This window comes from Trachurus japonicus, chromosome 18, assembly GCF_045865225.1.
Source record: "Trachurus japonicus isolate A0001 chromosome 18, Traja_1.0".
NCBI classification, from domain to species: Eukaryota; Metazoa; Chordata; class Actinopteri; order Carangiformes; family Carangidae; genus Trachurus; species Trachurus japonicus.
The window spans coordinates 6,088,227-6,114,634 of NC_140924.1; the positions used below are offsets into that span (position 1 = coordinate 6,088,227).

A 26,408-nucleotide genomic window follows, 5' to 3' on the forward strand; every position below is an offset into this window, starting at 1 on the left:
TTTAGCACACAAATTTCAATGGTGCAAGGAGGGAACGAAGCCGGTTGGCTTGTACATAGGTTCCACCCCTATAACAAATTACAACAAGACAAATTTCAATGGCTAACAAATAAACAGATGTTTACATCAAAAGTATAAAATCATTGAGAGGCTGATGAATGTGAGCTGAAAACCTGTGTGTGTGTCTGGGTGTGTGAGTCTGACGGTCTCTCTGTCTGTGTGTACATGTGCAGAAAGTAAAACTGTTAAGCGCCACAGAACTCCTCTCTCTCTAATGATCTGATTGATTAGACCTGCGTGGCAGCCTGCCCTCAGAAGTTACCATGGCGACTCAACTAACTGCTTACATTTTACTGTGTGGAACAGTGTTGTGTTTGTGTGTTTGTTTGTTTGTGTATGTGTGCATGTGTGACTGTGTGTGAGTGTCTGTGTGTGTCTGTCTGTGTGAGTGTGATGCCTGTGTTTGTGCGTGGACATCCTCTGTCAGTCTGGTTTATCATGTGTGTGTGTGGGGCTGTGTTTAAAAACAGGCTGCACCTGCACTGTTCTATTTATAGACATGATAACGAGCTGGCCCCAACAGCTGGCCAACTGCACACGGAGCAGAGCAGAGCAGAGAGATTTGAGCTCTGTGCAGCTTCCGAAAACAGCCCAGAAAAAGAGAACCGTTATCAGAATGTGACCATGACTACTGGGGCAAGGAGACCTTCCTGAGCACACTGATGTGCATTAAATGTTTGTAGGGCAAAAACTAAGAAAGAAGGAAATAAATTGCGGTGGATAAATGAAAGAGAGAGATATACAGAGACATTACACACACACATTATAATCTCATAATTTCTCCAAAAATGATCATGGTCATTGATCGGGGATTGATCAAAAACTATATGACCTATCAAAACGTGGAGTAATACACCAATACACAAGACTTGTGTCTACTGTTTAAAGTTTAAATGGAGTCTCTAGGTGAAAGTATGCCTGAGCAGTAGACGTTTGTTAAACTCCAATGATTGGTCTTTTTTTTCCCGCCCGTCCCATTAACTTCAATGCAAAATTTTGCGCATTGAAACAATGCTGAATGAGCTAAAGAAAGAAAGAAAGAAAGAAAGAAAGGACAGAAAGGACAGAAAGAAAGAAAAAGACACAGAGAGAAGGGTAGATAGGGGGGTAGTAAGAAAGAAGGAAATAAATTGCGGATTGTGGATAAATGAAAGAGAGAGATATACAGAGAGCGGTACAAAGAAAGAAAGAAAGAAAGAAAGAAATGGGGTAGAAACAAAGAAAGAGAAAATGAGTAGAAAGAAAGACAGAAACAAACAAACAAACAAACAAAGAAGTTAAAAGAAATGGGGTAGAAGAAAGAAAGAAAGAAAGAAGAAAGAGAGAGAGGGGGATGATAGATAGAAAGAGGTAGATGGATGGATAGAGAGGGAAATATAGAAAGAAGTTTTGTAAAATACAAATAAAGGAGTAAAAGAAAGAAAGAAAAAGAGAGAAAGGGTTTGAAAAAAGAGATAGATAGATAGATAGATAGATAGATAGATAGATAGATAGATAGATAGATAGATAGATAGATAGATAGATAGATAGATAGATAGATAGATAGATAGATAGATAGATAGATAGATAGATAGGACACACGTTAAAAGCTGCATCCTATATCCCAGGCTCCACCTGTAATTGTACTACTATTAATAGAGGTGGAAAGACTAAACGTCTGAACTGAAATTCATGAGAAAAATATAAATTGCTGGAGATGTTTACATCAAAAGTATAAAATAATTGAGAGGCTGATGAATGTGAGCTGAAAACCTGTGTGTGTGTGTCTGGGTGTGTGAGTCTGACGGTCTCTCTGTCTGTGTGTACATGTGCAGAAAGTAAAACTGTTAAGCGCCACAGAACTCCTCCCTCCCTAATGATCTGATTGATTAGACCTGCGTGGCAGCCTGCCCTCAGAAGTTACCATGGTGACTACCATGCTTACATTTTACTATGTGGAACAGTGGTGTGTTGTGTCTGTTTGTCTGTTTGTCTGTTTGTGTATGTGTGCATGTGTGACTGTGTGTGAGTGTCTGTGTGTGTCTGTCTGTGTGAGTGTGATGCCTGTGTTTGTGCGTGGACATCCTCTGTCAGTCTGGTTTCATCTTAACGAGCGGCCAGGCTGCACCTGCACTGTTCTTTTTATAGACATGATAACGAGCTGGCTGCTATAGCTGGACCAACTGCACACAGAGCAGAGCAGAGCAGAGAGATTTGAGCTCGGAGCAGCTTCTGAAAACAGCCCATAAAAAGAGAACCGTACCTCTTATCAGAATGTGGTCCTGACCATCTGGGCAAGGAGACCTTCCTGAGCTGATGTGCATTAAATGTTTGTAGGGCAAAAACACATCAAATGAGACACGACAAGTGTGGCTACAAACCGGTGAGGAAATCATGTGTCTAGAGTTTAATTTGTGGCCGTACTGGCAATTTATCCAGATTTCCAATTTATCCTGAATGTTTTTTCGATCCCTCTCACTCTAACGATGACATCACCCACTCTGACCCAACCCCATACACACTCATTGAAAAGTGTGAAATTTGTCAGAAATCCTCATGTGCTTTTAAAGGATTTATCTCAAAAACGGTACAAGCTATGAAAAAGTTGTACATACAGGATGAATACATTAGAAGTTTGTCTACAGCTCAGAATTTGAATGAAGTCTCTAGCTGAAAGTAGACGCTTTAAAGGCTGAAAGAAGTAAGAAGATTTGAAGAGTTTCAAGACTGTTCCAATGCATTCTCTATGGGGGAAAAAAAATCAGAAATAGTTGAATATTGCAAAAAGTATGAATAGTTGAAAAGAGAAAAGACATAGCACACCTGTCCCGAAAAGGCTGAACATTTTGATGTGAGAATTGTTGAAACAGCACAAAGTATGAAGGAGTGTCAAAAGTATAAAGAAAATGGCCGAACAGAAGAACAATAGTGTGAATGCTTCCAGCATAGTGTGAATGCTTCCAGCATTCACACTAATAATAAGAAAAAATTCACACAATAACAGTAGTGCCCGGGCTTCGCCTGTTATTGCTGACCATAACATTACATCCAGTCAGGTATATTTCCCCCTCCCTACCCTGCTCTGCGAATGGATTTTACTGACAGCGCGCTGCAAACGCCACGGTTTCGGGTCTTGTCCTACTCACCAACATGCTTCGGTGCCCATAGGTTCCGACTCTCAAGTGGTTAAAATCCAGAAGTAACGGCGCATCGACCAGGTACTGACGTACCGGCCCACTTAGCACGGACTGTGTTGTCTTGTTAAATTAATATAACTTATAAATAACGTGACACACGGGCAGGACTGATAAGCTTTGCTGTTTAGCTTCCGTGAGTCGTTCTATTTTTAGCCGTAGCCACTAGTTTAATGATAACTTTCTCAGTGACTTTTCTCTAGCGCATTTTCCATTTCCCATGAGGCTTTGCGCCATTCTACAATTTAAGAACGAACAAACATTGCTGGTTATTTTATATGTTTGGTCATGAAAGTTCAGTTATATCTGAACAAAAATAATTAGATAAAGACAGGAGGCTAAACAAAAATCATTTAGTAGTCTGGATTGATGAGAGTCTGCGTCACTATCGCAACCATGAGTGAGATGTAAAAAGACAAGAAGTGGTATAAATATTGGTTGGACTGCTAACATCAATTAATTCAAGGAAACCTTGAAGATCATGAGAACATGATTGACTTACATTAGCTTTAATTCACTGAGGCTGGTCATAAAAACCGCATAACCGCGCAGGGCGACCTGCTCACTGGTTGGCTGGAGCATATTGGCTGGGCCGCCGACCGGGAGATCTCCTGGTCGTCCTGATAGCCATTCCGCAGCTCGTATGTATATATATTTATTTTGCCAAATAAAGTTGGTAAACAATTTTCTAATTCTAGTAAACAAGGAAGAGGGAGGGGGCAGAGGAATATTTTGGAATAAATAAAGGAATTTAGGCAGAATGTTCATTTTTAGGATATTTATCCTGCCAATCATTGAAATTGGTAATGATGTCCAGCGCTCTAAAGACGAAGTTGTAATTTCCTGCAGTGATTCATAGTTCATTTGAGAAATTTTGTTTACCTCAGGAAGGATTTTTATACCCAAATAAGTGAAATTATCTGTGGAGTTAAAAGGAGAGACATGAACATTATCATTTACCCTATCTGATGCATTAAGTAACATTATAGAAGATTTTGAGTAATTTATTTTGTATCCAGACATTTTCCCAAAGTTATCAATAAGACCTACAAGCGCTGGAATGGAACTATTCAAATTTTTAAGGAACAAAATAACGTCGTCGGCAAAAAGTGCTATCTTATGTTCCACCTGACCCTCTAAAATTCCATAAATATCTGTTCGCGTCCTAATTGCTATGGCAAGTGGTTCTATTGCAAGAATAAACAGTAATGGGGATAGAGGGCTTCCCTGTGGGCAGCTTCTATAAATATTCAAGGGTTTAGAGACCACATTATTAGTTAAGACTTCTGCAGTGAGTTCTGTACAAAGCAACCTGACCCATTTGCAAAATCTATCTCCAAATCCAAAGCGAGTAAGCACTTCGAACAGATAAGGCCATTCGACCCGGTCAAAGGCCTTCTCCGCGTCAAGTGAAAGCAAGGCTGTGTTCTTCGCCGCTCTTTGGCTATGTAGAATATTCAGTACCCGCCTGACATTGTGAAACCCTTGTCTGCCTTGGATAAATCAATTTTGATCTCCTCCCACCAGCCCCGGAAGCTGGCCTTCTAATCTTTTTGCAAGAATTTTGCATAGTATTTTTGTATCTGAATTTAGGAGGCTAATTGGCCGCATATTTTCACACTTTGTATTTGGTTTTCCGGGTTTGGGGAGCAATGTAATTAGGGCAACCCTCATGGATGTGGGGAGGAGACCATTCCTGAAGGATTCCTGAAACATCTCCAATAAGGGTGTCAGTAATTTGGACTGAAATGTTTTGTATAGATCTATGGGAATACCGTCAAGGCCTGCGGCTTTTCCAGCCTGCATAGAGCCTATTGCATCTGCTATCTCCTGTTTTGTTATTTCTTCATCTAATATTTTGCTCTCTTCTTCAGAAAGTTTCGGGATATTAGGGTCATTCAAAAATTTTGTCTGCTCATCCAAGTCGGAAGAGCATTCAGAGCTATACAGTCTCTGGTAGAAGACCCTGAAAGTCTCACTAATTTCTTCAGGATTCACAATATTTTTTCCATTTGGAGCTTCTATATAATTAATTGACTTGAATTGGTATGAGTGTTATCAAAGCCTGAAGATCTATCTATTGACGGCTCTAGTGTGCAGTTGAAGTCTCCAGCAACTATATAGTGTCCAGAGAGATTTGAAATAGTCAGAAATAAATTATTATAGAATTTGGGATCATCTTCGTTTGGTCCATAAACATTTATCAGATTTATATTTTCATATAACAAAGTACCTTGGACCATGATGTATCTGCCAGCAGGATCCGCTATAACATTATGAGTTTGAAAGGGTACTGACTTATGGATTAATATCATGACTCCTCTAGCATGAGTAGTATAAGGAGCAGAGAGCACTTGACCCTGCCACCTTTTTTTTTATTTTAGAGGTATCCCCACTTAGCAGATGAGTTTCTTGCAAAAAGATTATTTTTGATTGCAAAAATTTTATCCTGCTCATTACTTGCTTTATCTTTGCAATTTTATTCAAACCTCTACAGTTCCATGAGGCACCGTGTTGCCATGGAAATTTCTCCTCTCCTCTCTTTCTTCTTAAACAACCGCTTATGAAAAGTTGGCCCAAGATTAAGACCACTTATATCTCTCTAACTTTTTTTTTTTTAAACTCTAACTGCTTTTAGCTTTAATACTACACTAACCACTTGAACTCTAGTTCTTAGTTTGGAACAATGCAACTGACAAAGCGTGAACATCAGTGGCCACCTGTTATTCAGTGAGGATGGGCAAGTTTCACAAGTTACTAAAACTTAGCTGTTGTTGGTCTTTTCTTTTCTTTTTTCCCCCCTTAGTCTTTTCATACAGTTCGTTTTAAGTCCAGTCTTTCACGGTGGGGATAAACAAATAATCAGCCATATAAGAAATTAAATAAACAAACCATCCCATCCTCTGGTCCATTCTAATTCTTCAGAGACTGGAGAAAGTTGTCCGCTTCAGCCGGAGTTTGGAAAAGGTGAGATCTGTCCTCATGCGTCACCAGGAGCCGTGCTGGGAAGATGATTCTGTGTTTGTTGATCCCTTTGTCGCGCAGCTTCCTCCGCACCTCATCATAGCTGCGCTGCATTTTGTGCACTCCAGCAGAAAGATCCGGGTGAAAGCGAACTTGCTCGTTGTCATAAAGGATTTTCCCTTTAAGTCGTGCTGCCTTCAGCACTCGCTCCTTGTCTCGGAAATTCAAGAATTTCATTTGAGAGTCCTTGGACGTCCCGTGCTTGAGTTGAAGGAGATGGTGCCAATCCTGTGCGCCCGTTCGATTACCGGAGCCCCCCGCGGCTCCAGCCCCAGGGCTCCCGGCAACCACCTCTCCAGAAATCCTGCGGCATCTTGGCCCTCTGCTTTCTCCGGTAAACCCACCAGTCTCACATTGTTGTGTCTGCTTCTACATTCCAGGTCGTCAACTTTATCGGTGAGAGTTTTCACAGTGTTCTCCAGTGTGCTGACTTTGGTTAATAGCTCATTAACGTTATCTTCCGCATCTGAAATACGCTGCTCAGCATGTGTAATGCGGACCGTGCATTCCTGAACCTGCTTTTTCACATCAGTAATTGTTAGTTGCACAACGTCGATTTTCTTGTAAAGACCATTTTTCAATGAAACTATGGCTTTCATGATATCTTCGTTGGTTTTCTCGTCTGATTTGGATGCTTCGTCGGCATCTTCTTCTTCGACGTCATCCTCCATGAGTGACATGGCGTCGCTCATTTCTTCTCCCTCGGAGTTTTCGTCTCCTTGTTGAGGCATTTGTTTGTCTTTTTTCTTGTCCTTTCGTGGCATTTTTGCGTCCAAGTGCTCTGATATCAGGGGTGGATTGGCCATAGGGAGTACCGGGAGTTTTCCCGGTGGGCCGGTCACTAATGGGCCGATAGACGGCCGTTTTTTATTTTATTTTTATTTATTTAACTTTTTTTTTCGCCATGCCTCGCTTACTGTAACTCTCCCGGCCCAGGGAGAGAGACATGCATCGGCTCGGCCCACAGTGCTCAGCTGCAGTCACAGCAGAGAGGTGACGATTGGCCCAGTGGCTTGTCTACCTGGCCCAATGGCCCTATGAGAGGCTACAGAGGCCCAGGAGTCCCACCCACGCATGTTCTAGACCCCCCCTCATCCAATCACTTTTAATGATGAGGAGTCATGATGAGAGAGAGAGCGAGAGAGAGAAAAAAACAAAAACAACACACCAGCGTACGAAAACGGAAAAGAAAAGTAAAAAAACGCAAAGGCGGCGCGGAAAAATGGAGGAAAGTAACAGAAAAAGAAAAGCTCTAGCAGCACAGACTGCTAAAAGTAGCCTACAACAATTACGCAGATCAGGGGCTGCCCTGCCTGGCCAGGGCTAGAACCACCGATGCTGCAGCTTCAGCAGCAGGTCCTTCACGTGAGTCTGAAGGGAGTGAGGCTCCCATTACCACTGCCCTTATGGTGCAGGAGGAGGCTGAAAAAATAAGTGTTGAGGAAGACTCTCCACCATGTGAAGGAGGTTAATGATACCGTGTTAAGCAGGTATGTGCTTTCCAGAATGGTGTGGATAAACATTCGTTAAAATACTGTAAATGGTCCAGAACGGTTGCTATGAACTTTACTTGACATAATAAATAGCTATAGCTAATAACTCTGATGGTGTGGTGTGTTACAGCTAAATCTAGTTATCTAAAGTATTGGAAAACAATAACTGTATTCATATACTATCCTCATTAATTGATCAGTTGCTTTTATTAAAGTGACCTCACTCAAATTTGGTCATGAAGGACATTGAGCTAACAAATATGTATGCTTTCCATATTTTTTTCAGTCAGTGTTTATGGTTTAGATAGATAGATAGATAGATAGATAGATAGATAGATAGATAGATAGATAGAGAATACTTTATTCATCCCTAGCAGGGAAATTCAATTTCAAAGTTTATTGTCCTTTCAACAGTTTAACATTATATAGTTAAAATTAATAAAACACAGATTAACTACTGTTACAGTAAAACATCATTCTGCATACATATTACTCATGATGCAGTACACAAATTACAAGTATTTCTTGTCATGCTTCATTGTCTATACATTATGTTGAGCTGTACTGTCTTTCTAAGATAAAATTAGTGATTGTCCATTTTTTCAGATCATTGTACTATTGTTTTCCATACTTTAGCCAACTAGCCAAAGTTCTGATTGCATGCAGACTCGTGTGCATGTAATCTTGTCCAAACTTAACTTATTCCACACTATTCCTCTACTTTGTTGTATATTGTATATTGTTTAGTAGTGGTGTTATTAAGAGCTTGTGTGTTTGTATGTACATCAACGGTGCTAGTTGGCAAAATATCCATGCGCAGATAGTGGGCCGGTCTGGACCAAAAAGTCCAGGGCCAAATTTTTGTCCCAGCCCACCCCTGTCTGATATTCGCGTTGCTGAAGTTTAAGTCAGGTTCTGGTTAGTTTTGCAGGATTTATTACAAGCTAGCAGCAGAGCTCAAAAAATCGTGACTACCTAGCTCCTCACCATAACCGGAAGTCTGGGAAACAGTTTGATAAAATAACAGGAATAATGATGATAATCAAGATAATATGATGCCATTAAGGTTCTGTATGCTGGTCTGCAACATTACTCACATTCAGTTCATACTTCCAGTCAGAGATATTAAAGTCATCAACAATGTTTATTTTAGTGTAACTTTACCATATTTCATTGACAACATTAGTGTATTCATTCAACAAAATGACAGTTACCCAAACACGAGTTTGGGTCCACTGTGCTCGTCTTCTTTCGTATCCAAATCGAATGCTGTCGAGGACATGCATTCAGCGTCATCCGACGTCACATCTGCAGGACTGTGTGGAAAATTCAGACGACGAATTGCAATACATTATGCAGCACACAGCCTGTTCAAGGCAATGGAGAGATATGTTGGTTTTGAACGTTTCATCACCCATTAGCATTAAAACACTTAAAATGCGTGTGTATTTCTTCAGAAATCCTGCCCCAAGTTCCATTAACTGTCAAACAAGAGATTGCGGGTTAAGGAGTGTACTGTGTTTGTGTCGCAGTGCACCGAGACAAGAGCTGGGACACATACATTTCATTTTTATTGTGTTGAATTGAGGCAGTTCAGCTCAACCAGCAACAACTCTGCAGCCTCACCTACTGCTGCCTTCGATACAGGTGTTTCAATGTACTACAGATTTGTAACATGCATTGGTAGCATTATTTCATGAACAAGCCGTTTCATGCGATTTAAAATCATGAACTTGCTGTTACTTGTTGTCACAGTTCAGTAACTGCAGCCTCACACACTGCTGCTGCCTTCAGTAACATTCCTGAGTTTACATACACTTACGGCTCTTCCTGGCAGAAATATCTGCAGATAGCCACAAAAATAACCGTATACGTTTACTCTCCTTCATTGAATCTTCCTGTTGACAAAATGTCTTGTCACAAAAATGGCAACTAAATGATTTAAGGTATCTTTTCAGACTCCCTACTAACTACTACTCCCACATACATTACAAGCAAATGGTATCACTTGTATATGGACTTTAATGTGCCTCTCAAGACAACAACTGAACTTTCCCTCCTTTTAAGTGCATCGCATAATTCTCCAGCCCCATAAATGTTTTCCCACAAACACTGCCACCAAATGGCTTCAATTTTGAATGGACACTTGTGTGCAATAAACGATGTGTCAACTGAGAAAATCTTTTTCCACAATTAGCACAACTAAATGGTTTCTCCTGCGTGTGGACTCTAAAATGTTTACCGCAGTTCAAATGGTTTCTCTCCTGTATGGATTCTGATGTGTTCTTTAAGCCTCATTCTTCGACTAAATTTTTTACCACAGAAAGCACAGTCAAATGGTTTCTCTCTTGTATGGACTCTGATGTGGTCTCTAAGAGTCCCTCTATGACTAAATGTTTTACCACAGGTAGCACAGTCAAATGGTTTCTCTCCTGTATGGACTCTAATGTGTTCTCTAAGATTCCCACTTCGACTAAATGTTTTACCACACACAGCACAGTCAAATGGTTTCTCTCCTGTATGGACTCTCATGTGTGTCTTCAAAATCCCTTTTGTGCTAAATGTTTTACCACAGGTAGCACAGTCAAATGGTTTCTCTCCTGTATGGACTCTCATGTGTTCTTTAAGATAACTTTTAAGTTTAAATTGTTTACCACAGGTAGCACAGTCAAATGGTTTCTCTCCTGTATGAACACTCATGTGGTATTTAAGATCACTTTTAAGTTTAAATGTTTTACCACAGACAGCACAGTCAAATGGTTTCTCTCCTGTATGGACTCTCATGTGTATCTTCAAAATCCATTTTGTGCTAAATGTTTTACCACAGGTAGCACAGTCAAATGGTTTCTCTCCTGTATGGATTCTCATGTGTTCTTTAAGATGCTGTCGTTGTCTAAATGTTTTACCACAGGTAGCACAGTCAAATGGTTTCTCTCCTGTATGAACACTCATGTGGTATTTAAGATGACTTTTATGTTTACATTTTTTACCACAGATACCACAGTCAAATGGTTTCTCTCCTGTATGGGTTCTAATGTGTCTCCTCAAATCCAAGGATGTTTTAAATGTTTTCTCACACTCTGGACAGCGGTAAGACCCTTTACCAGAGTCATATTCTTCATCACTCACATGGATAGCTTCACTGTTCAAACCTGACTCAGGTGCTCTGGTTTCTCTCCAGTCATCATCACTGTCTTCAGCTTCAGAGAACGACTCTGAGACCTCATCATCTGTAACTGGTTGAAGATCTTCAGGTTGATCTGAGTTCCTGGCTGGTTCAGATCCTCCACAGTCGTCTCCATCAGCCTCTATCTCTACTTCTATCTGTTCAGCTGAGCTGCTGGATGGAGGCTCTGCCTCAGTTTGTCTTTGATGAGGTTGTAGGGACTGAGGTTCCTCCTCCTCATCCTCACTCTTCACATGAACAGAAGTGAGGGGGAACTCTGGAGTGGTCAATGGTTCTTCCCTTTCTTCTTCAATATGTGGACTCTCTGGGTTCTCCTGATCCAGGCTCGTGGTCAACTCAGGAGGATCCTCTGCTTTTATCAACAACAGGTGCTGATCACCTGCAGAAACAATGAAATACACATCATGAACAACAGTGTTTTCATACTGTCACTCATATATCTGGTGTCTGGATGAACTCCAATTATCTTCTCAGTGGACATTAGTCTGAGCTGAAGGAAGTTTGCTGCTGCAAATAGCCTCTGATTGGCCGGAACAAACCACCTGACGTAGTCCCACCTTCCTGTTGCAGTTTTCACAGTGGGGAAAGGAATAGGCCTGTAACGATACACCAAAGTCACGATTCGATTCTGACCCATGGTTCGATACACAATTCGATTCAATTAGAATTTTTTAAGGTTAAAAAAGAATTAAGAATTAATTATAACAATAATAAATTAAAAACAAAGAAACTATTCTCTCTTCTCAAACAAAATACTGTAAAAAAAAACTGTAATCACATGAAGCTGGCTCTAGAGTCTGTGTGTGTGTCTGTGTGACTGACATGACACATGTTATGAGCTGCATCCTGTGTCAGTCTGATTTAGCTGTGTCTCTGTTTATAAACATTTAAACGAGCGCCAGGTGGAGTGCGTATCAAAGAGACGGGGACCCCTTGCTCTTGTAACACAGTGAACAGCTTGCTGTGGTTGATATGGTCGAAAGCTTTAGTTGCATCTAAAAAACACAAACACTGTTGTATCGAATCTTTTCACGTGACTCTAATCAGCCAATCAAATACGTGCAAGTGAAGAAAACAAGTATTGATTTCACATGTGCTTAAAGAAAATAAGATTGGACACTGAAAATAGGACTTTCTCTCCTGTATGGATCCTCATGTGGACACTGTTGAGAAAAGTAATAGCACACCGATCCCGATCAGGACGCACGTTTAGATATATAATTTGTCCTCGAACCGAAATCTGGCCGGAAGATGAAGGAGAAAATAGAACTAGGAAAAAATCCACACAATAACAGTAGTGGTCCACTGGTCCCTGCAGCTATTTCATAGCTGTTGGGACCAGTGCCCAGTGCGATGGCCCGTGGCCCTAATTAATCTGTAGATTTTGATGACTCCAGAAAAATGACTATGGGAATAAATTCAAATTAAAAATATAAATTGTTAACTTGCTAGTCGATAATAGCTAAGTCAATGTACAGAGTAAAACGCCTCAACTAAAATAAATGTCCTGTAGTACAATTGCTGATAGAATTGACGGCCACAAAAACTTCAACTGTACATTTACTCTCCTTCATGGATTCTTTTGTACACTTTAAGATCTTCCTGTTGACAAAATGTCTCATCACAAAAACTGCAACTAAATTATTTAATGCGTCTTTTAAAGGTTCATGAGGCAAGATTTGTGAAGAAATGCACATGCGTTTTAAGTTTTTTACTGCTAATGGGCGATGAAGCGTTCAAAACCAAAAAGAATGAGCCCACTCGCGTATCTCTCTGTTGCCTTGAACAGGCTGTGTGCTGCATAATGCGCTGCAATTCTGGGTCCGAATTTCCCGCGCTGTCCGCGGATGTGACGTCAAATGACGCTGCATGCGCGTCCTCGACAGCTTTGGCTTTCCACCGCTTGCTACCAGCGGCAGCGGTGGTCGGCGGATGTCTTGCAGCCTGAACAGTTATGTGAGCAGCGAGTAGAGAAATAACGTCACTTTCTTAAATTTTAATATTTTTTCATGCGAGAAAGTGACAGCTTAGATTCCCAATCTGTTGTCAGTTTATCCAAATAACGTCTGTAAGTAGATTTGCTCCGACATTTTTCGGAGGAGTGCAGAGCCACACACAAGCGGCAGCAGCGGCTCGTCACAGAGGCTGCAGCCGGGGAGCTGAGCTCATCGGCCAGGCAGCCTCTGTCCTCCTCCCAGGGAAGAAAACGAGCCGAGTAACTTACCCACAGGTTTTTAGAGGTTTTCTGCCGGCTGGTTGAATTGTTTTTAGGAGATAAATGCTGGTCTCATTGATGAAATCTAACAGTGGCAGTCGCATTAGTTCATTTGAATGAAAAGTGAAGCTTCAGGTGTGTGTGAGCAGCGCAGCCTTGGGGCTCTGTACCTACAAAAATCACCATATTTAGGCTACTTCAATAAATAAATAAATAAATAGTTTTACAATGAGCCGATTGATTCATCCGTGGTCAGTTTATCCAAACAACGCCTGTAAAGAAATTCTCCGACGTGTTCGGAGTGCAGAGCCACTAGAGCAGCCGAGCGGCAGCAGCGGCTCAGCGGCGGCGGCCGGTGCTGACCTGATGCCTGGGCGGTCAACCTCCGGGTGTCGCGGTAAATTGAGCACTGTACAATGACGTGCGACTTTTTACAGTCTATGCGTGCGCAGGGCTTAAAGTTAAAAAAAATCCTGAGCCTGAACTTTTTTCCAAGGAGCGGGGGTGCAGTGGATCCGACGCATCGCCTACACATTATAGGCAATTTAGCAAACAACTTTTTGGCATTGTGCTTGGTAATGTACACAGGGTTCATACACATTTTAACCAACAAATTTCCATGACTTTCCCATGACTTGGCAACATGTTTCCATGACATTACAAGACCTCTAAAACATCAATATATGCATGAAATGTATGAAAACTATGTTAAAAAAAAAAAGAAAAAAGAAAAAGTGGAAATGCCAAAAAGTAGATCTAATGACAATGGGCTTTATGCACAGCTCCACTACTTCCTGAGCTCAAGCCAGCTTCATTATTACATACTACAGACAAACTGATTAATCCAGGTGTGTCTGACCTCACAACAATGGTCATTCCCCCCCAGAACATTTTTTTTATGTGATTTTAACACATTGAAGCATTCTGGTGTACTCTGAGAAGAACATGAAGGGAAATTTGTTTCAGATTTTTTTTTAAAAAAGCACATTGAGAATTGACTGAGGTTCCTATAGCTTAATTGTAAGGCAACAAGGCAAGAATGGCTGGAGTGTATGAAACTGAACTCAACTGGTCTAGTGGGGAGCAAAAACAAATCTCATATTTTAAATCTAGGGGTCTGGACCATAGGTCTGGACCAGCCATTCAAGGGCTCGTTTCCTCTGCTATGAGGCGTGGGGGGGCACGTCCGTGCAGCGTTGCGCTGCGGACATGCACAGAGAAAAAAAAAAACGAAACCGAATGTGCGCCGTTACGTCCGCTCGGACCACCAGGTTCGTTTGTGCCGACGTCAACAGCGGCAAGAGACCCGACGCTACTTGGCGTATCACTGCCTCCAGCGAGTGACTGAATCACATCTCCAGGCTCATACAGTACGCGCAGGCAGGCCAGGGTTGTCTTGCATACGACACATTTAGCTTTGTCTTTGTCCTCCGTCTTCTCCAGCCATGAACTTCTCTGTGTGCAGCCAAATATTGTGTGTGTGGTTTTTTTTTTTCTGAAATTTTCAAACGCCGGAGATCCGGCACGGGGCCGGAATACTTTAAGCCCTGCGTGCGTGACGTGTGTGTGTGTGCGCGCTAGGGCTGTCACTTTTTATTCGACATTCGAATATTCGTTCGAATATTCGTTCGAATATATCCGAACGAATTACGGGTCATTCAGTATTCGTTCGAACCTCATTTTTCTAAAAACTGACAGCCCTAGTGCGTGCGCGTGCGTGTGTGTCGTGAGAGAGACAGCAGGTAGAGGGGCTGACTGGCAGAGATGAGAGATAGTGAAAGCTGTTCTTTTTTTCTGTGAGAGACTGCTGCGGCGGACCCAAACGAAACTGTGGCGGCTGATTAATGGAAAACACTGGTATAGTAACGTTATGCCGTTTCCAATTCAGCCACAGTGTCACTGTCACAGCATCAGCTGCTGCTGTGGAGAGTTGATGCACGCTCCCGCACCAGCTGGGCTGATGGCTGCAGTAACCCTGACGGCCGCTACGGCCATTGTATCGCTAGTGAGTTTTATTCCTTGATCTTGCCTCAAGCTCCTTTAAGACTACCTACTGCCTTATATCTTCTCTACACACATTACAAGCAAATGGTTTAACTTCTGTATGGACTTTCATGCTCCTCTTAACTCATTGAGTGCCAACCACGTAATTTCTCGTTTTTCGTTCCCATGCGTTGAGTGCCAAAAACGAAATTTTTCGTTTTTTGCTTTTTTTTTTAATTATGAAAATAGACACTTTAATACACATTATATGTAAATATGGGGACTCTACGACGAGGAGAACTGAAATAGATGACGATCAAAGTCACATGATAGCTCATGATCTGGAAGTTTTTATCATAACTCAGCTTCTGCAAACGGAGTTCTGCATGCAGATGCAGCAGCTGCTCCGCTGCTGCTCCGCTCTCACCCGCGAGGCTGCAGCAGCTCGGAGCTGAATCAGGAAGCTCTCAGCCCACTGTCCCCCAAAGTCCTCCCGCGGTAAAATCTGATGGTCTCTGGGTCAAAGCAGACCGGCACCACCGACCCGTACCACAGAAGGACCGTGACCACCGGCGGGACCGGTGTTCGCGAGCCGCTGTGGCCGGCAGAGCCTCACGTTCCGCGGCGAGAGGCTGTGACACGGCACGGTGCGTCTGTGTTATTGCTGTTTAGTGGCGCCCCCCCCGCCCCCGATGGTGGTTTTGTGAATAGAACAACAATTGTTGTGTATATTTATCTTATACGAGCCCTTTGATCCAGAAATGCGAGTGTCTGAAGAGCGACAGACACAAACAGCGCAGCTTTCATAAAAGACGCTCTATCTCCTTTTCTAGAAAAAAAGGAGGGATTTTGGTGAAACCCAGCCATGTTTAGCTTGACTTTTCTCAGGAACGGAGGCACGTAGAAACAAACGGTTTGTGGCCATTTGAAGGATAAAATTAAACCTTTCAAATGAGCTACAGTATGTGTTGGTGGCAATAATATAGAATACACTATGGCTCTAAAATAAAAAGTCAAATATGGTCTAATTTGCCGGTACACTTGACTAAAACTTTGGAAAGGAGCGCGGCACTCAATGAGTTAAGACAACACCAGAACTTTCTCTCCTTTATGGGACTTCATGTGCGTCACCAAATTCAAATTAAAAATATAAATTGTTAACTTGCTAGTCGATAATAGCTAAGTCAATGTACAGAGTAAAACGCCTCAACTAAAATAAATTTCCTGTAGTACAATTGCTGATAGCCACATAACAGTTAAAAGATAGTACAATGTAAAGGCAAATACATGGCCTCTTTCTCTAAACAAGCACTCTGAGGCAGGGCCGTTGTATAGGGGAGAAAGGTGATGATAATTCTAGGGGCCCAGCGCCCAGTGGGGCCCATAAAAAACCCCAGTAGTCTAATCTTTGTATGACTGATTTATTCTGCGTAAGACCCTGACTAATACTCATAGTACACTGTAAAAACTCAACATCTTTCCAAGAAAGTTTGTCTTATTTCTTGTCCAAATGTCTCATTTCAAGTCAAAACTAACCTCTTTCCACTTAAAATAAGACCCATCACCTAAAAATGTACTTGTTTTTAGATAATTTTCACTTGTTTCAAACAAATTTTCACTTGAAATAAGTAGAAAAATCTGCCAGTGAAAGCAAGTTTTTTGTGCTTGTAATAAGGAAGAAATACTTGCTCCACTGTCAGATTTTTTCTATTTATTTCAAGTGAAAATAAACTTGAAAGAAGTAAAAAGTGTCTAAGAACAAGCTACTTTTAATATGATGTGTCTTATTTTACAGGGATGCAAATGGGTCAGGACCAAAAAAGAGAGGAATTGTCTGGGGGGGGGGGGGGGGGGGGGGGGGGGGTGCTCACCATTAATGATTAATGATTGATTGATTATAGATGGACATAGTTTTCAGAAGGCCAACATTTCTATAGGCTTAAAAAAAATAAAATAAAAAGATCCTTTGCAATATTTCAATTTTGGAGATACTGAATTTTAGGTCTTCACTGAATGTTAGTCATAATTATTACTATTAAAATAAACTGAATAAATAAAGACATGGGATGTTTCATTCAGTGTGTACTGGACATATAGGCCTATATAATGTGTTAGTTTCACTTTAATTGAACACATTCTACATCGCGGGGGCGACGTCTTTCCTTCACCTCTGAAACGGGGCAGAGCTCCGTGGGAAACACCTGCCTGACACAGCAACGTAGGGAACCGTGCATGTCCGCGGTGCACAGCTCCACGGACGTGCACGGGGGGAAAAAACAGCGCCGCCGTCGCACCGACTGCACGCGGCTACGCGCTGCTTTGGGTAACGAGCGCGCATGTCGCGCATTGGAGGTCGGCTGTTATCAGTATAATCAGAGACAACCATGAATGAGTTCGCCTCAGTTTCACGTGATTGTCACTGTCAGCCTGTTAGAAAAACATTTACTGACCCCAGCTGAGACACTGAGACCCCTCCCCACTCAAAAACAAAAACTCTTCGGATCTGAACGATTCACACAAGTCACCTAATTGGTCATGAAAAAAGCGAGTTTCGCTTTTCGGCGCGCTGTTTGCATCCATGATTTTAAGTATGATGATATTTGTTTTGACTAGAAATGACATTTTGACTAGAAATAAGACAAATATTCTTGGTAAGATACTTGAGTTTTTGCAGTGTAATGCTGCATTAGCATCAAAACAAGGTAGGCTAAATAAAAAATGATAATACATACGTAGTCTAAGAAAAAAAAAAGGAAAAGTTAGGGGGAGGGGCCCACTTTAGTATTCTTTAAGGGGGCCCAGAATTTCTAGCTACGGCCCTGCTCTGAGGTTCATGGATTTAAAACTGAATCACCAACCGGTTTTGTTGAGAACGACTCGAGGCTGCAGGAGAACATCCAGCAGGTTCCTCTGCCGCTCGATCTCCTGTCTGAAGCCCGAAGCCTCCGCCTCGTAGCCGGCTACGACTCTGTCCACGGCCGCTAAGATTTCCTGGGAGGCGGCGGTGAGTCTCTCGGTAACGAATCCTCTCAGATCCTCCACCTGAGACATTTTTACTCAAACTCTCGGTTGTTCCCGGCGAATGACTCTGTTGTTTTCCCAAACGCAACTCTCTTCATGTTCCAGACAGGAGACCTGAACAGTTTCCGCTGCTCGACTCTCTTCCGGTTTGGGGGGTTTGGGTACGTGCATAAATATCATCCGAGTAGAAAATGCGACCCTGGCCGTACGTCGCTTTCTGTAGATGTCGCCAAAGCTGCTATCAAATATTAAAACACTTTGTCTTACAGTAATAGGTTAAACTATTATGTAACATTATTCTTACAGTTCAACTCAACTTCAGTTGGGCACCTTCATGTCTTTCCCCAAGAATAAAATCTCCTGTTAGCCTCTGATAGATGTATGCACTTTTCACCATTTTGATTTGGTTTGGACTGGAGTAGGTGTCCTGGGCAGAGTTTAACTCCTAAAATGGTTTGTTAGATATGTTACAAACTCAAATTCTAGGGCTCCACTACTGACTGCTTATTGTTTATCGGTATTGTTTTGATATGTAATGTAGCCTACTCAGTTTGGTACGTTTGAAATAATAGCAGCCATTTAATATCTTAATGAACTCATATATCGTACAACCACATGAAAATAAACAGAAAAAACTGTTTGCTTCTTCCACTCCAATCATTTTCCTGTGCAAAATGATGGTCACCTAAAATAACCTCCCTGACCCTCCAGCCAACATCAGCCTCAAAATATGAAAAATAAATACAGCTTCCTATCAGTTTAGAGGTACAATGTCAAAAATACAAATTAAAATTAAACATGGCTCCTACAATGAGTGTATATTTTCAGGGGGTAGGATTTTCCAGGCCAAATTGGCAGCAGTGATACCACAGCACCACCTAGTGGTGGTTATAAAAAAAGGCACAGGTTCTTCTTGCCTCTACAGTCTTTCATTCAAGTTTTTAATTTTCTTCATGTTTTCCTGCCTGGGAGCTCAGTAGATTGCTGCTACAGCCGCGTGTGCAATGCCTTTTTGGTGGGTATACTAATGTTAAGCGGTACATGGAGAATACTGCTTTCAGAGGACAGTCACTGGGTAGTAGTGCAACATCTTGGAAGAAGAAAAAAGAAGAAGAACAAAGAGGAAGGATCAATAAACTCTGAATTTATTTAGTAACAAAACATGTTTCCGCCATCAAGTACAAATATACCAGAAAGACATTTTACAGAATTTGTTAAAGTTTTATAAAAACAACACAAATTTATTACAATTAATTTTCACTGTTGTGGTGAGCTGTTACAGATCAATAACTGAAGCTTCACACACTGCTGCTGCCTTCAGTAAAATTCCTTAGGTTACAAACACTCACACGTCTCCTCTTGCCAGACATATGCGAGAATTGACGGCCACAAAAACTGCAACTGTACATTTACTCTCCTTCATGGGTTCTTTTGTACACTTTAAAGCAGAAGTAAGCAATATTTTTGTGTTAATATAAGTCTTAAATACCGTAGATGACCATTTATTAGCCCGGGCGTTTAATATGCTAAATCGACTTGGACCCCAGGCGTTTATAAGAACCAGGCGCGTATTTGCAACAGGCTACAATTTATTTTTGCAATGAGCAGCACCAAACCATCATGCAAAGAACAAGGAGGTCACCATAGGAACATTGGAACAAAACTACTTTTTTCCCCGACGCATCTTTATTGACATCAGACAATAAATAAAAAGACAGTTTGTCTGTGTAACCGCGACACAGGGAGCTGATCAGAGCCGTGTTATGAATGATAACGGAAGGGGGGGTCGATCGCGGTAATTTCAACACTGTACATTAGCGCATTTATCCATATCCCTATATCCCTCAGTCTAGCGCGCCTGTGTTTGTGTGTCTGTGTGTGTGTGTGCGCCTGCATGCGAGAGAGAGAGAGAGAGCGAGAGGAGGGGCTGACTGACAGAGGTGAGAGCCGGTGAAGCACTGTTAAAAAAAACTTTTGTTTTCTGTGCAAGACTATGGTAAACACTTAATCGCCCGGGCGTTTAATTGAACCGGCGTTTATTATGCCAAATGAGGTCGGACCCCGGCGGCTATTAGAGCACAGGCGCGTATTTGCACGCGGGCGATTATTTGGTCATCTACGGTAGTTATATCTTCCGACAGCAATCACTTACATAGAGTGTTTGGTCTGAAACACGGGTCTGTCAGTCACTCTGCTCTGCTCTGAGCCGAGGAGAAAACTTTTCTTGTATCCTACAAGTTTTATCCAATGAGGAGAGAGAACGGCATGAAGGGCTGTATGTGCAGCCAAGGGATGCCGTGAATGTGGTGACGTAGGGACGAGGACCAATAGATCCATGACGAGGGCGGGGGCTGCTAACTCCATCGGCTGACAAGAAGTTATGGTGCGTTCAAGGCAACTCGTAACTCGTGTTTTTCTGACCTGTGAAGTCCTACCAGTTCGATCTGGTACGAGTTCACGGGTCGGAAGTTATGAGTGTCCGTTATAGTGACTTTCACAGGTAAAACAGGTGCAACAGGAAGGAAAAACATGAGTGGGTTGCCTTGAATGCTACAAAGTCGTAAGTCGTGACTTGAAGCTGTAACTTACGGTTTCAAAAGCCTGCCTGGAACGCAGCATTAGCCAAAACGACCGGATCACTTCCTTCTGCTTTAAAATCTTCCTGTTGACAAAATGTCTCATCACAAAAACTGCAACTAAATTATTTAATGCGTCTTTTAAGACTACCTACTGCCTTATATCTTCTCTACACACATTACAAGCAAATGGTTTAACTTCTGTATGGACTTTCATGCTCCTCTCAAGACAACACCAGAACTTTCTCTCCTTTATGGGACTTCATGTGCGTCACCAAATTCACCAGCTCCTTAAAAGTTTTCCCACAAACACTGCAACCAAATGGCTTCACTTTTGAGTGAACTCTTGTGTGAAACAAATGACATGCCTGCTGGCTAAATCTTTTTCCATTTAAAGGTTTCTCCTTTGTATGAACTCGTATGGTCTTTAAGATGACCATGATATCGATTTTTTTCCCTAAATGGTTTCTGCACTGTATGGATTCTCATATGTTCATAAAGATGCTGTCGTTGTCTAAAGGTTTTACCACAGGTAGCACAGTCAAATGGTTTCTCTCCTGTGTGGACTCTCATATGGTCTTTAAGATTACCTTTAAGGCAAAATTTTTTACCACAGATACCACAGTCAAATGGTTTCTCTCCTGTGTGGATTCTCATGTGTCTCCTCAAATCCGAGGATGTTTTAAATGTTCTCTCACACTCTGAGCAGTGGTGAGACTTCTTACCAGTGTTACATTTCTCTTCCGTGTGGACTCTCATATGTTCTTTAAGATTCCTTTTAAGGCTAAATTCTTTACCACAGATACCACAGTCAAATGGTTTCTCTCCTGTGTGGACTCTCATATGTTCTTTAAGATTCCCTTTAAGGCTAAATTTTTTACCACAGATACCACAGTCAAATGGTTTCTCTCCTGTATGGATTCTAATGTGTCTCCTCAAATCCGAGGATGTTTTAAATGTTCTCCCACACTCTGAGCAGCGGTGAGACTTCTCACCAGTGTTAAATTCTTCGTCACTTACATGAACAGCTTCACTGTTCAAACCTGACTCAGGTGTTCTGGTTTCTCTCCAGTCATCATCACTGTATTCAGTCTGACAGTCGTCTCCATCAGCCTCTATCTGTCCAGCTGAGCTGCTGAATGGAGGCTCTGCCTCAGTTTGCCTGTGATCAAGTTGTGATGACTGAGGTTCCTCCTCTTCGTCCTCACTCTTAACATGAACAGAAGTCAGGGAGAACTCTGGAGTGGTCAATAGTTCTTCCTCTTCTTCTTTAATATGTAGACTCTCTGGGTTCTCCTGATCCAGACTAGTGGTCAACTCAGGAGGATCCTCTGCTTTAATCATCAACAGCTGCTGATCACCTGCAGAAACAATAAAACACACATCATGAACAACAGTGTCTTCATACTGTCACTCATATATCTGGTGTCTGGATGAACCCCAATTATCTTCTCAGTGGACACCAACAGCATGTGCACCCATTCATCAATCAGTAATCCATAAAGTCACCTTGATCAAACAGAACCCTCCAGTTATCCACCATCAAAGTACACCACCTCCATAAAAAGGACTAGTAGTAATAAAGTATTGTACCAATGCCCTGAGAGCCCTGAGCTCAGCTGAAAAATTTCAGACTGAGATACAAAATGTACAAGTACTATTGTGTTACTCTTTAGTATAACTTGATGAGTGGGTCCAACGTGTCCTATTACAGCAACAGCTGGTTAAATCCTAAATTAGAAACATTTCTGCAAAAGTCAAATCATAACTGTCCCTTTGAGGGCACAAACTTAACCTAAAACACTGGACAACGCTGAAGTTAGCCTCCGATTCGGCATTTAAGGGGAAAGTTAAGAGGAAATTAACTTAACGTGCAGTGCGAATGTTTGTACACTGATTGTCTGTTTTTTTTGTGACACTTCTTTTTTTTTTTTAAAGTATATTTTTCGGCTTTTTGCCTTTATTTGATAGTGATGACAGTAGAGATAGACAGGAAATGGGGAGGCAGAGAGAGGGGGAATGACACGCAGGAAAGGTCTGCCCGACGCGGGATTCAAACCGGGGACGCCTGCGGCGAGGACTGTAGCCTCTACATGGGGCGGCCGCTCTACCCACTGCGCCACGCACCGCCCCTTTGTGACACTTCTTGATGTAAAAACATTTTAGACATTTTAGGTAAAACAATAACTTTGCCTGACACCCGCTATTGTATTTGTGAAACGTTTATTTTATTTGTGAAAATGCTAAAGGGGAGATTTCACCGTTTTTGTTTGATACCTACAGACCTCATTAGACCAGGTCCAGATCAAAAACCACCCAGACTTCTCAAATCTGGACTAGATTAATCTACAGGCCCTGAAGATTAATTCAGACACAGTTTCTGATCTGTGAAACCTTTATTCTATTTGTGAAAATGCAATAAAGGCACATTTCACTGTTATTTTTTCAGTATATAGACCACATTAGACCTGGTCCAGATCAAAAACCACCGTACCTAGACTTCTCAAATCTGGCCTAGATTATCCTAAAGAGGCATAATCCAATCCAGATTTATCTGGACCTGGTCTAATATGGTCTGTGTGCTGAGAAAACAGTAAAATCTGCCTTTATTGCATTTTCACAAATAGAATAAAGGTTTCACAAATCAGAAACTGTGTTATTGAATGTTTAGACTCTGTAGGATAATCCAATCCAGATTTGAGAAGTCTAGGCATAGTGATTTTTGATCAGGACCTGGTCTAATGTGGTCTGTATGCTGAGAAAACAGTGAAATGTGCCTTTATTGCATTTTCACAAATAGAATAAAGGTTTCACAGATTAGAAACTGTGTCTGAATTAATCTTCAGGGCCTGTAGATTAATCTGGTCCAGATTTGAGAAGTCTGGGTACAGTGGTTTTTGATCTGGACCTGGTCTAATGAGGTCTGTAGGTATCAAACAAAAAACGGTGAAACCTCCCCTTTAGCATTTTCACAAATAAAATAAACGTTTCACAAATACAATAGCGGTTGTCAGGCAAAGTTATTGTCTTACCTAAAATGTTTTTACATCAAGAAGTGTCACAAAAAACAGACAATCAGTGTACAAACAGTCGCACTGCACGTTACGTTATTTCCTCTTAACTTTCCCCTTAAGTGCCGAATCGGTGGCTAACTTCAGCGTCGTAAACACTAAATTCGGTTAAAAAAAATAACCACAGAGCAAAAGAACGTGTGTGTGAATCACCAACCTGTTTTGTTGAGAAAGACTCGAGGCTGCAGGAGAACATCCAGCAGGTTCCTCTGCCGCTCGATCTCCTGTCTGAAGCCCGAAGCCTCCGCCTCGTAGCCGGCTACGACTTTGTCCACGGCCGCTAAGATTTCCTGGGAGGCGGCGGTGAGTCTCTCGGTAACGAATCCTCTCAGATCCTCGAACTGAGACATTTTACTAAAAACCTGTTCCTGGCAGGAGACCCGAACCGTTTCCCGTAGCGAAAATCTTTTCCGGTTTGGGTACGTACACACATCATCCGAGTAGAAACTAAAAACAGCGACAAAGGGGGTGGATCTGACTACACGCAGGCGTAGCTCACAGTCGGCCATGTGAGGACGGGCAACTTGCTCTGACTCTGGCTGCAGTTACAGTGCAGTAGATAGGTGATCCAGTCATCTGCACTAAAAAAACGATTCATAACTCTGTGAAAAAAAATCAGTATGTAGCTATTACTTTAACTATTTGCATAATGTCACTATAATGTTACTTTTACAAAAAAAAATACATTATTAAAATTATCCGTGATTCTAAATATGCTGCATCATAACTGCATAAACGTTCATAAAAATCAAACCGTTTTGAAATCGGACAAAAACTGAGCAAGTTGTGGTCATTATAGCAGAACATGCACCATAGGCTTAATGCTCTGAGGGAGAGAGTTGCCCGTCCCAAAATGGCCGCCGTACTGGCTACGCTTTGTCATTGGGAAACAGCTGCGGGTGAGTCATCTAGTTCTTATATATATCTATGAGTTCAGCAAACAGTCAAAAAAAAAAAAAACCTATTTGAACCCCGACCGCGTCTAAAGGGCGCAGCTTCTGCTGCTATTACGGTAAAAGTAGAGCGCTGGAATAAGAGAGTAACGACACCTCCATAGACTCCCGTGGTAAACATTATGCGCCCCGAGTGGCAGGATATGGGTATTGCAAAAGAGCCCAGAAAACCCATTCACTCCAATGTGTGTTGCCCACTTGCTTGTAAATTGATGAAAACGGCCGTGTTTTTGTGTCTTGGTCATATCAAATTACACTTATAATTTGTTTATTATAAAATGTAGATTGAAACATTCATGTAGAAAACAGTTTTTTTTTTTTTTTTTACTAGCCTATGTGTTAAAGGTGTACAGAAAAGAACATTGAATTTAAGCCCACTCTGGGTCATAAAATTAGTGTAATAACTCATCTATCAGACGATGTAGGCCAAACTTTGTGCAAAATTCTATTTTTGAGTAAATCTGGGATGAATCAAATTCGTTTTCATTACTCGGGTAAATTCGTGTTGCAGCTCGTGACAACTCGGCGCGACAAACAGGACAAACAGCCATTTCTGTACACCTTTAAGGTTTATCTGTAAGGGGTCCTCAATGATGCTATTAACGTGGGTGATCTAGAAATGTCCTTAAATTATTGAAAATACCACACTTTCTCATTCACCAACAATGCAGAGATGTCGGTTCTTGGGCACTTTTGCAGTATCCATATTCCTCCATCAGGAGGCGCTTCCATTGGACCAATGCGTGTTGTTACTCTCTTATTCCAGTGCTCTAGGTGAAAGTGTCCATCGGAAACTCACAGATCACCATATAGCGAATCGATAGCTTTATTTTACAGACTCCAAGTCCAATAATAATAATAATAAAAAGAAACAGGCAGACAGACAGATAAATAGAGAAACATAAACAAACAATATAGACATATTTCCAAAACATGGAAGTGTATTTTGTGTCACTCTGAGTTGGGTCAGTCAGAGACATAATAATTCAATTTTTGGATCGACACATTCTGCACTTAAACTTATAAATAAAATTTCTTAGCAAGGCATTGAATGTGGGTACATTACAGGACACAAACAAATGGCTCGCACTTTCCCACCTTGGGTACTTCAGCAAGATACGAAGGGCGTCATTATACGCAACCTTGATCTTATTCATCTGACCTTTACTATAATTGCACCAGAGGTGTGCTGTATATAGTGGTGTACAGTAGCTCTAAAGAGAGCAATTTTAACATCTTTGAGCACATGTGAAATTTGCGAGCAATCATATTTGCTTGCACATACAGTTTACAGCATTGCTACGTTGCACATCATCATCATCATCATCACAGAGATCATCTCGAATAATATGCCCCAGGTGTTTAACCTTGGTGACAACATTGAGTGATTGCTCAGAGGGAAACTTTTGCTTTTGGTCCTCCTTAGCTCTGGCTATCATAACTACACTCTTTTGGGGATTAAATTTGATATCATATTGCACTCCATATTCAGTACACACACTCTCAATAGTTTCTGTACACCAGCACTATAGGGTGACAGAACAACTAAGTCGGCCGCATATATCATATGATTGATGATTCCCCACCATATACATCCAGTCTTGCATTTTTGTAATCTCTGTGACAGACCATCCATATACAGATTAAAAAGG

General features: G+C 41.6%; 3 protein-coding genes across 4 annotated transcripts in view; all 3 read right to left on the reverse strand.

Moving 5' to 3' along the window:
• LOC146968505 (uncharacterized) overlaps positions 1-18,251 on the reverse strand; it is a 36,354-nt gene extending 18,103 nt beyond the window's left edge. Inside the window, exons 1-2 of one of the 2 annotated variants that reach the window (XM_085806324.1) lie at positions 17,994-18,251; positions 10,908-11,316 (exon numbers count right to left, since the gene is read on the reverse strand). In XM_085806324.1, coding sequence (XP_085662450.1) covers positions 10,908-11,316; positions 17,994-18,186 — 602 coding nt within the window. In that variant the 5' untranslated portion in view covers positions 18,187-18,251. The remainder of the gene's footprint in view (positions 1-10,907; positions 11,317-17,993) is intronic. The other variant, XM_085806326.1, reaches the window with a different exon arrangement.
• On the reverse strand, positions 9,553-10,794 carry LOC146968506 (uncharacterized). Its single transcript, XM_085806330.1, has one exon. It carries the CDS (start codon positions 10,700-10,702, stop codon positions 9,989-9,991), a length of 714 nt encoding a protein of 237 aa, XP_085662456.1. The 5' UTR covers positions 10,703-10,794; the 3' UTR covers positions 9,553-9,988.
• A 2,856-nt stretch (positions 18,252-21,107) lies between the features above and the next one.
• On the reverse strand, positions 21,108-24,157 carry LOC146968507 (uncharacterized). The gene is made up of 2 exons (XM_085759246.1): positions 23,961-24,157; positions 21,108-22,093 (listed from the first exon to the last, which is right to left on the reverse strand). The coding sequence occupies exons 1-2, from the start codon at positions 24,151-24,153 to the stop codon at positions 21,108-21,110; spliced, it is 1,179 nt and encodes a 392-aa protein (XP_085615372.1). The 5' UTR covers positions 24,154-24,157.
• Between the last annotated feature and the right edge of the window lie 2,251 nt (positions 24,158-26,408).

Coding starts and splice junctions, on each gene's coding strand:
- LOC146968506 (XM_085806330.1), bottom strand. CDS start 10,702: ATGAGTGTTCATACAGGAGAGAAACCATTTGACTGTGCTACCTGTGGT.
- LOC146968507 (XM_085759246.1), bottom strand. CDS start 24,153: ATGTCTCAGTTCGAGGATCTGAGAGGATTCGTTACCGAGAGACTCACC. Junction 22,094..23,960: donor AGTCTTTCTCAACAAAACAG/GTTGGTGATTCA, acceptor TTGTTTCTGCAG/GTGATCAGCAGCTGTTGATG.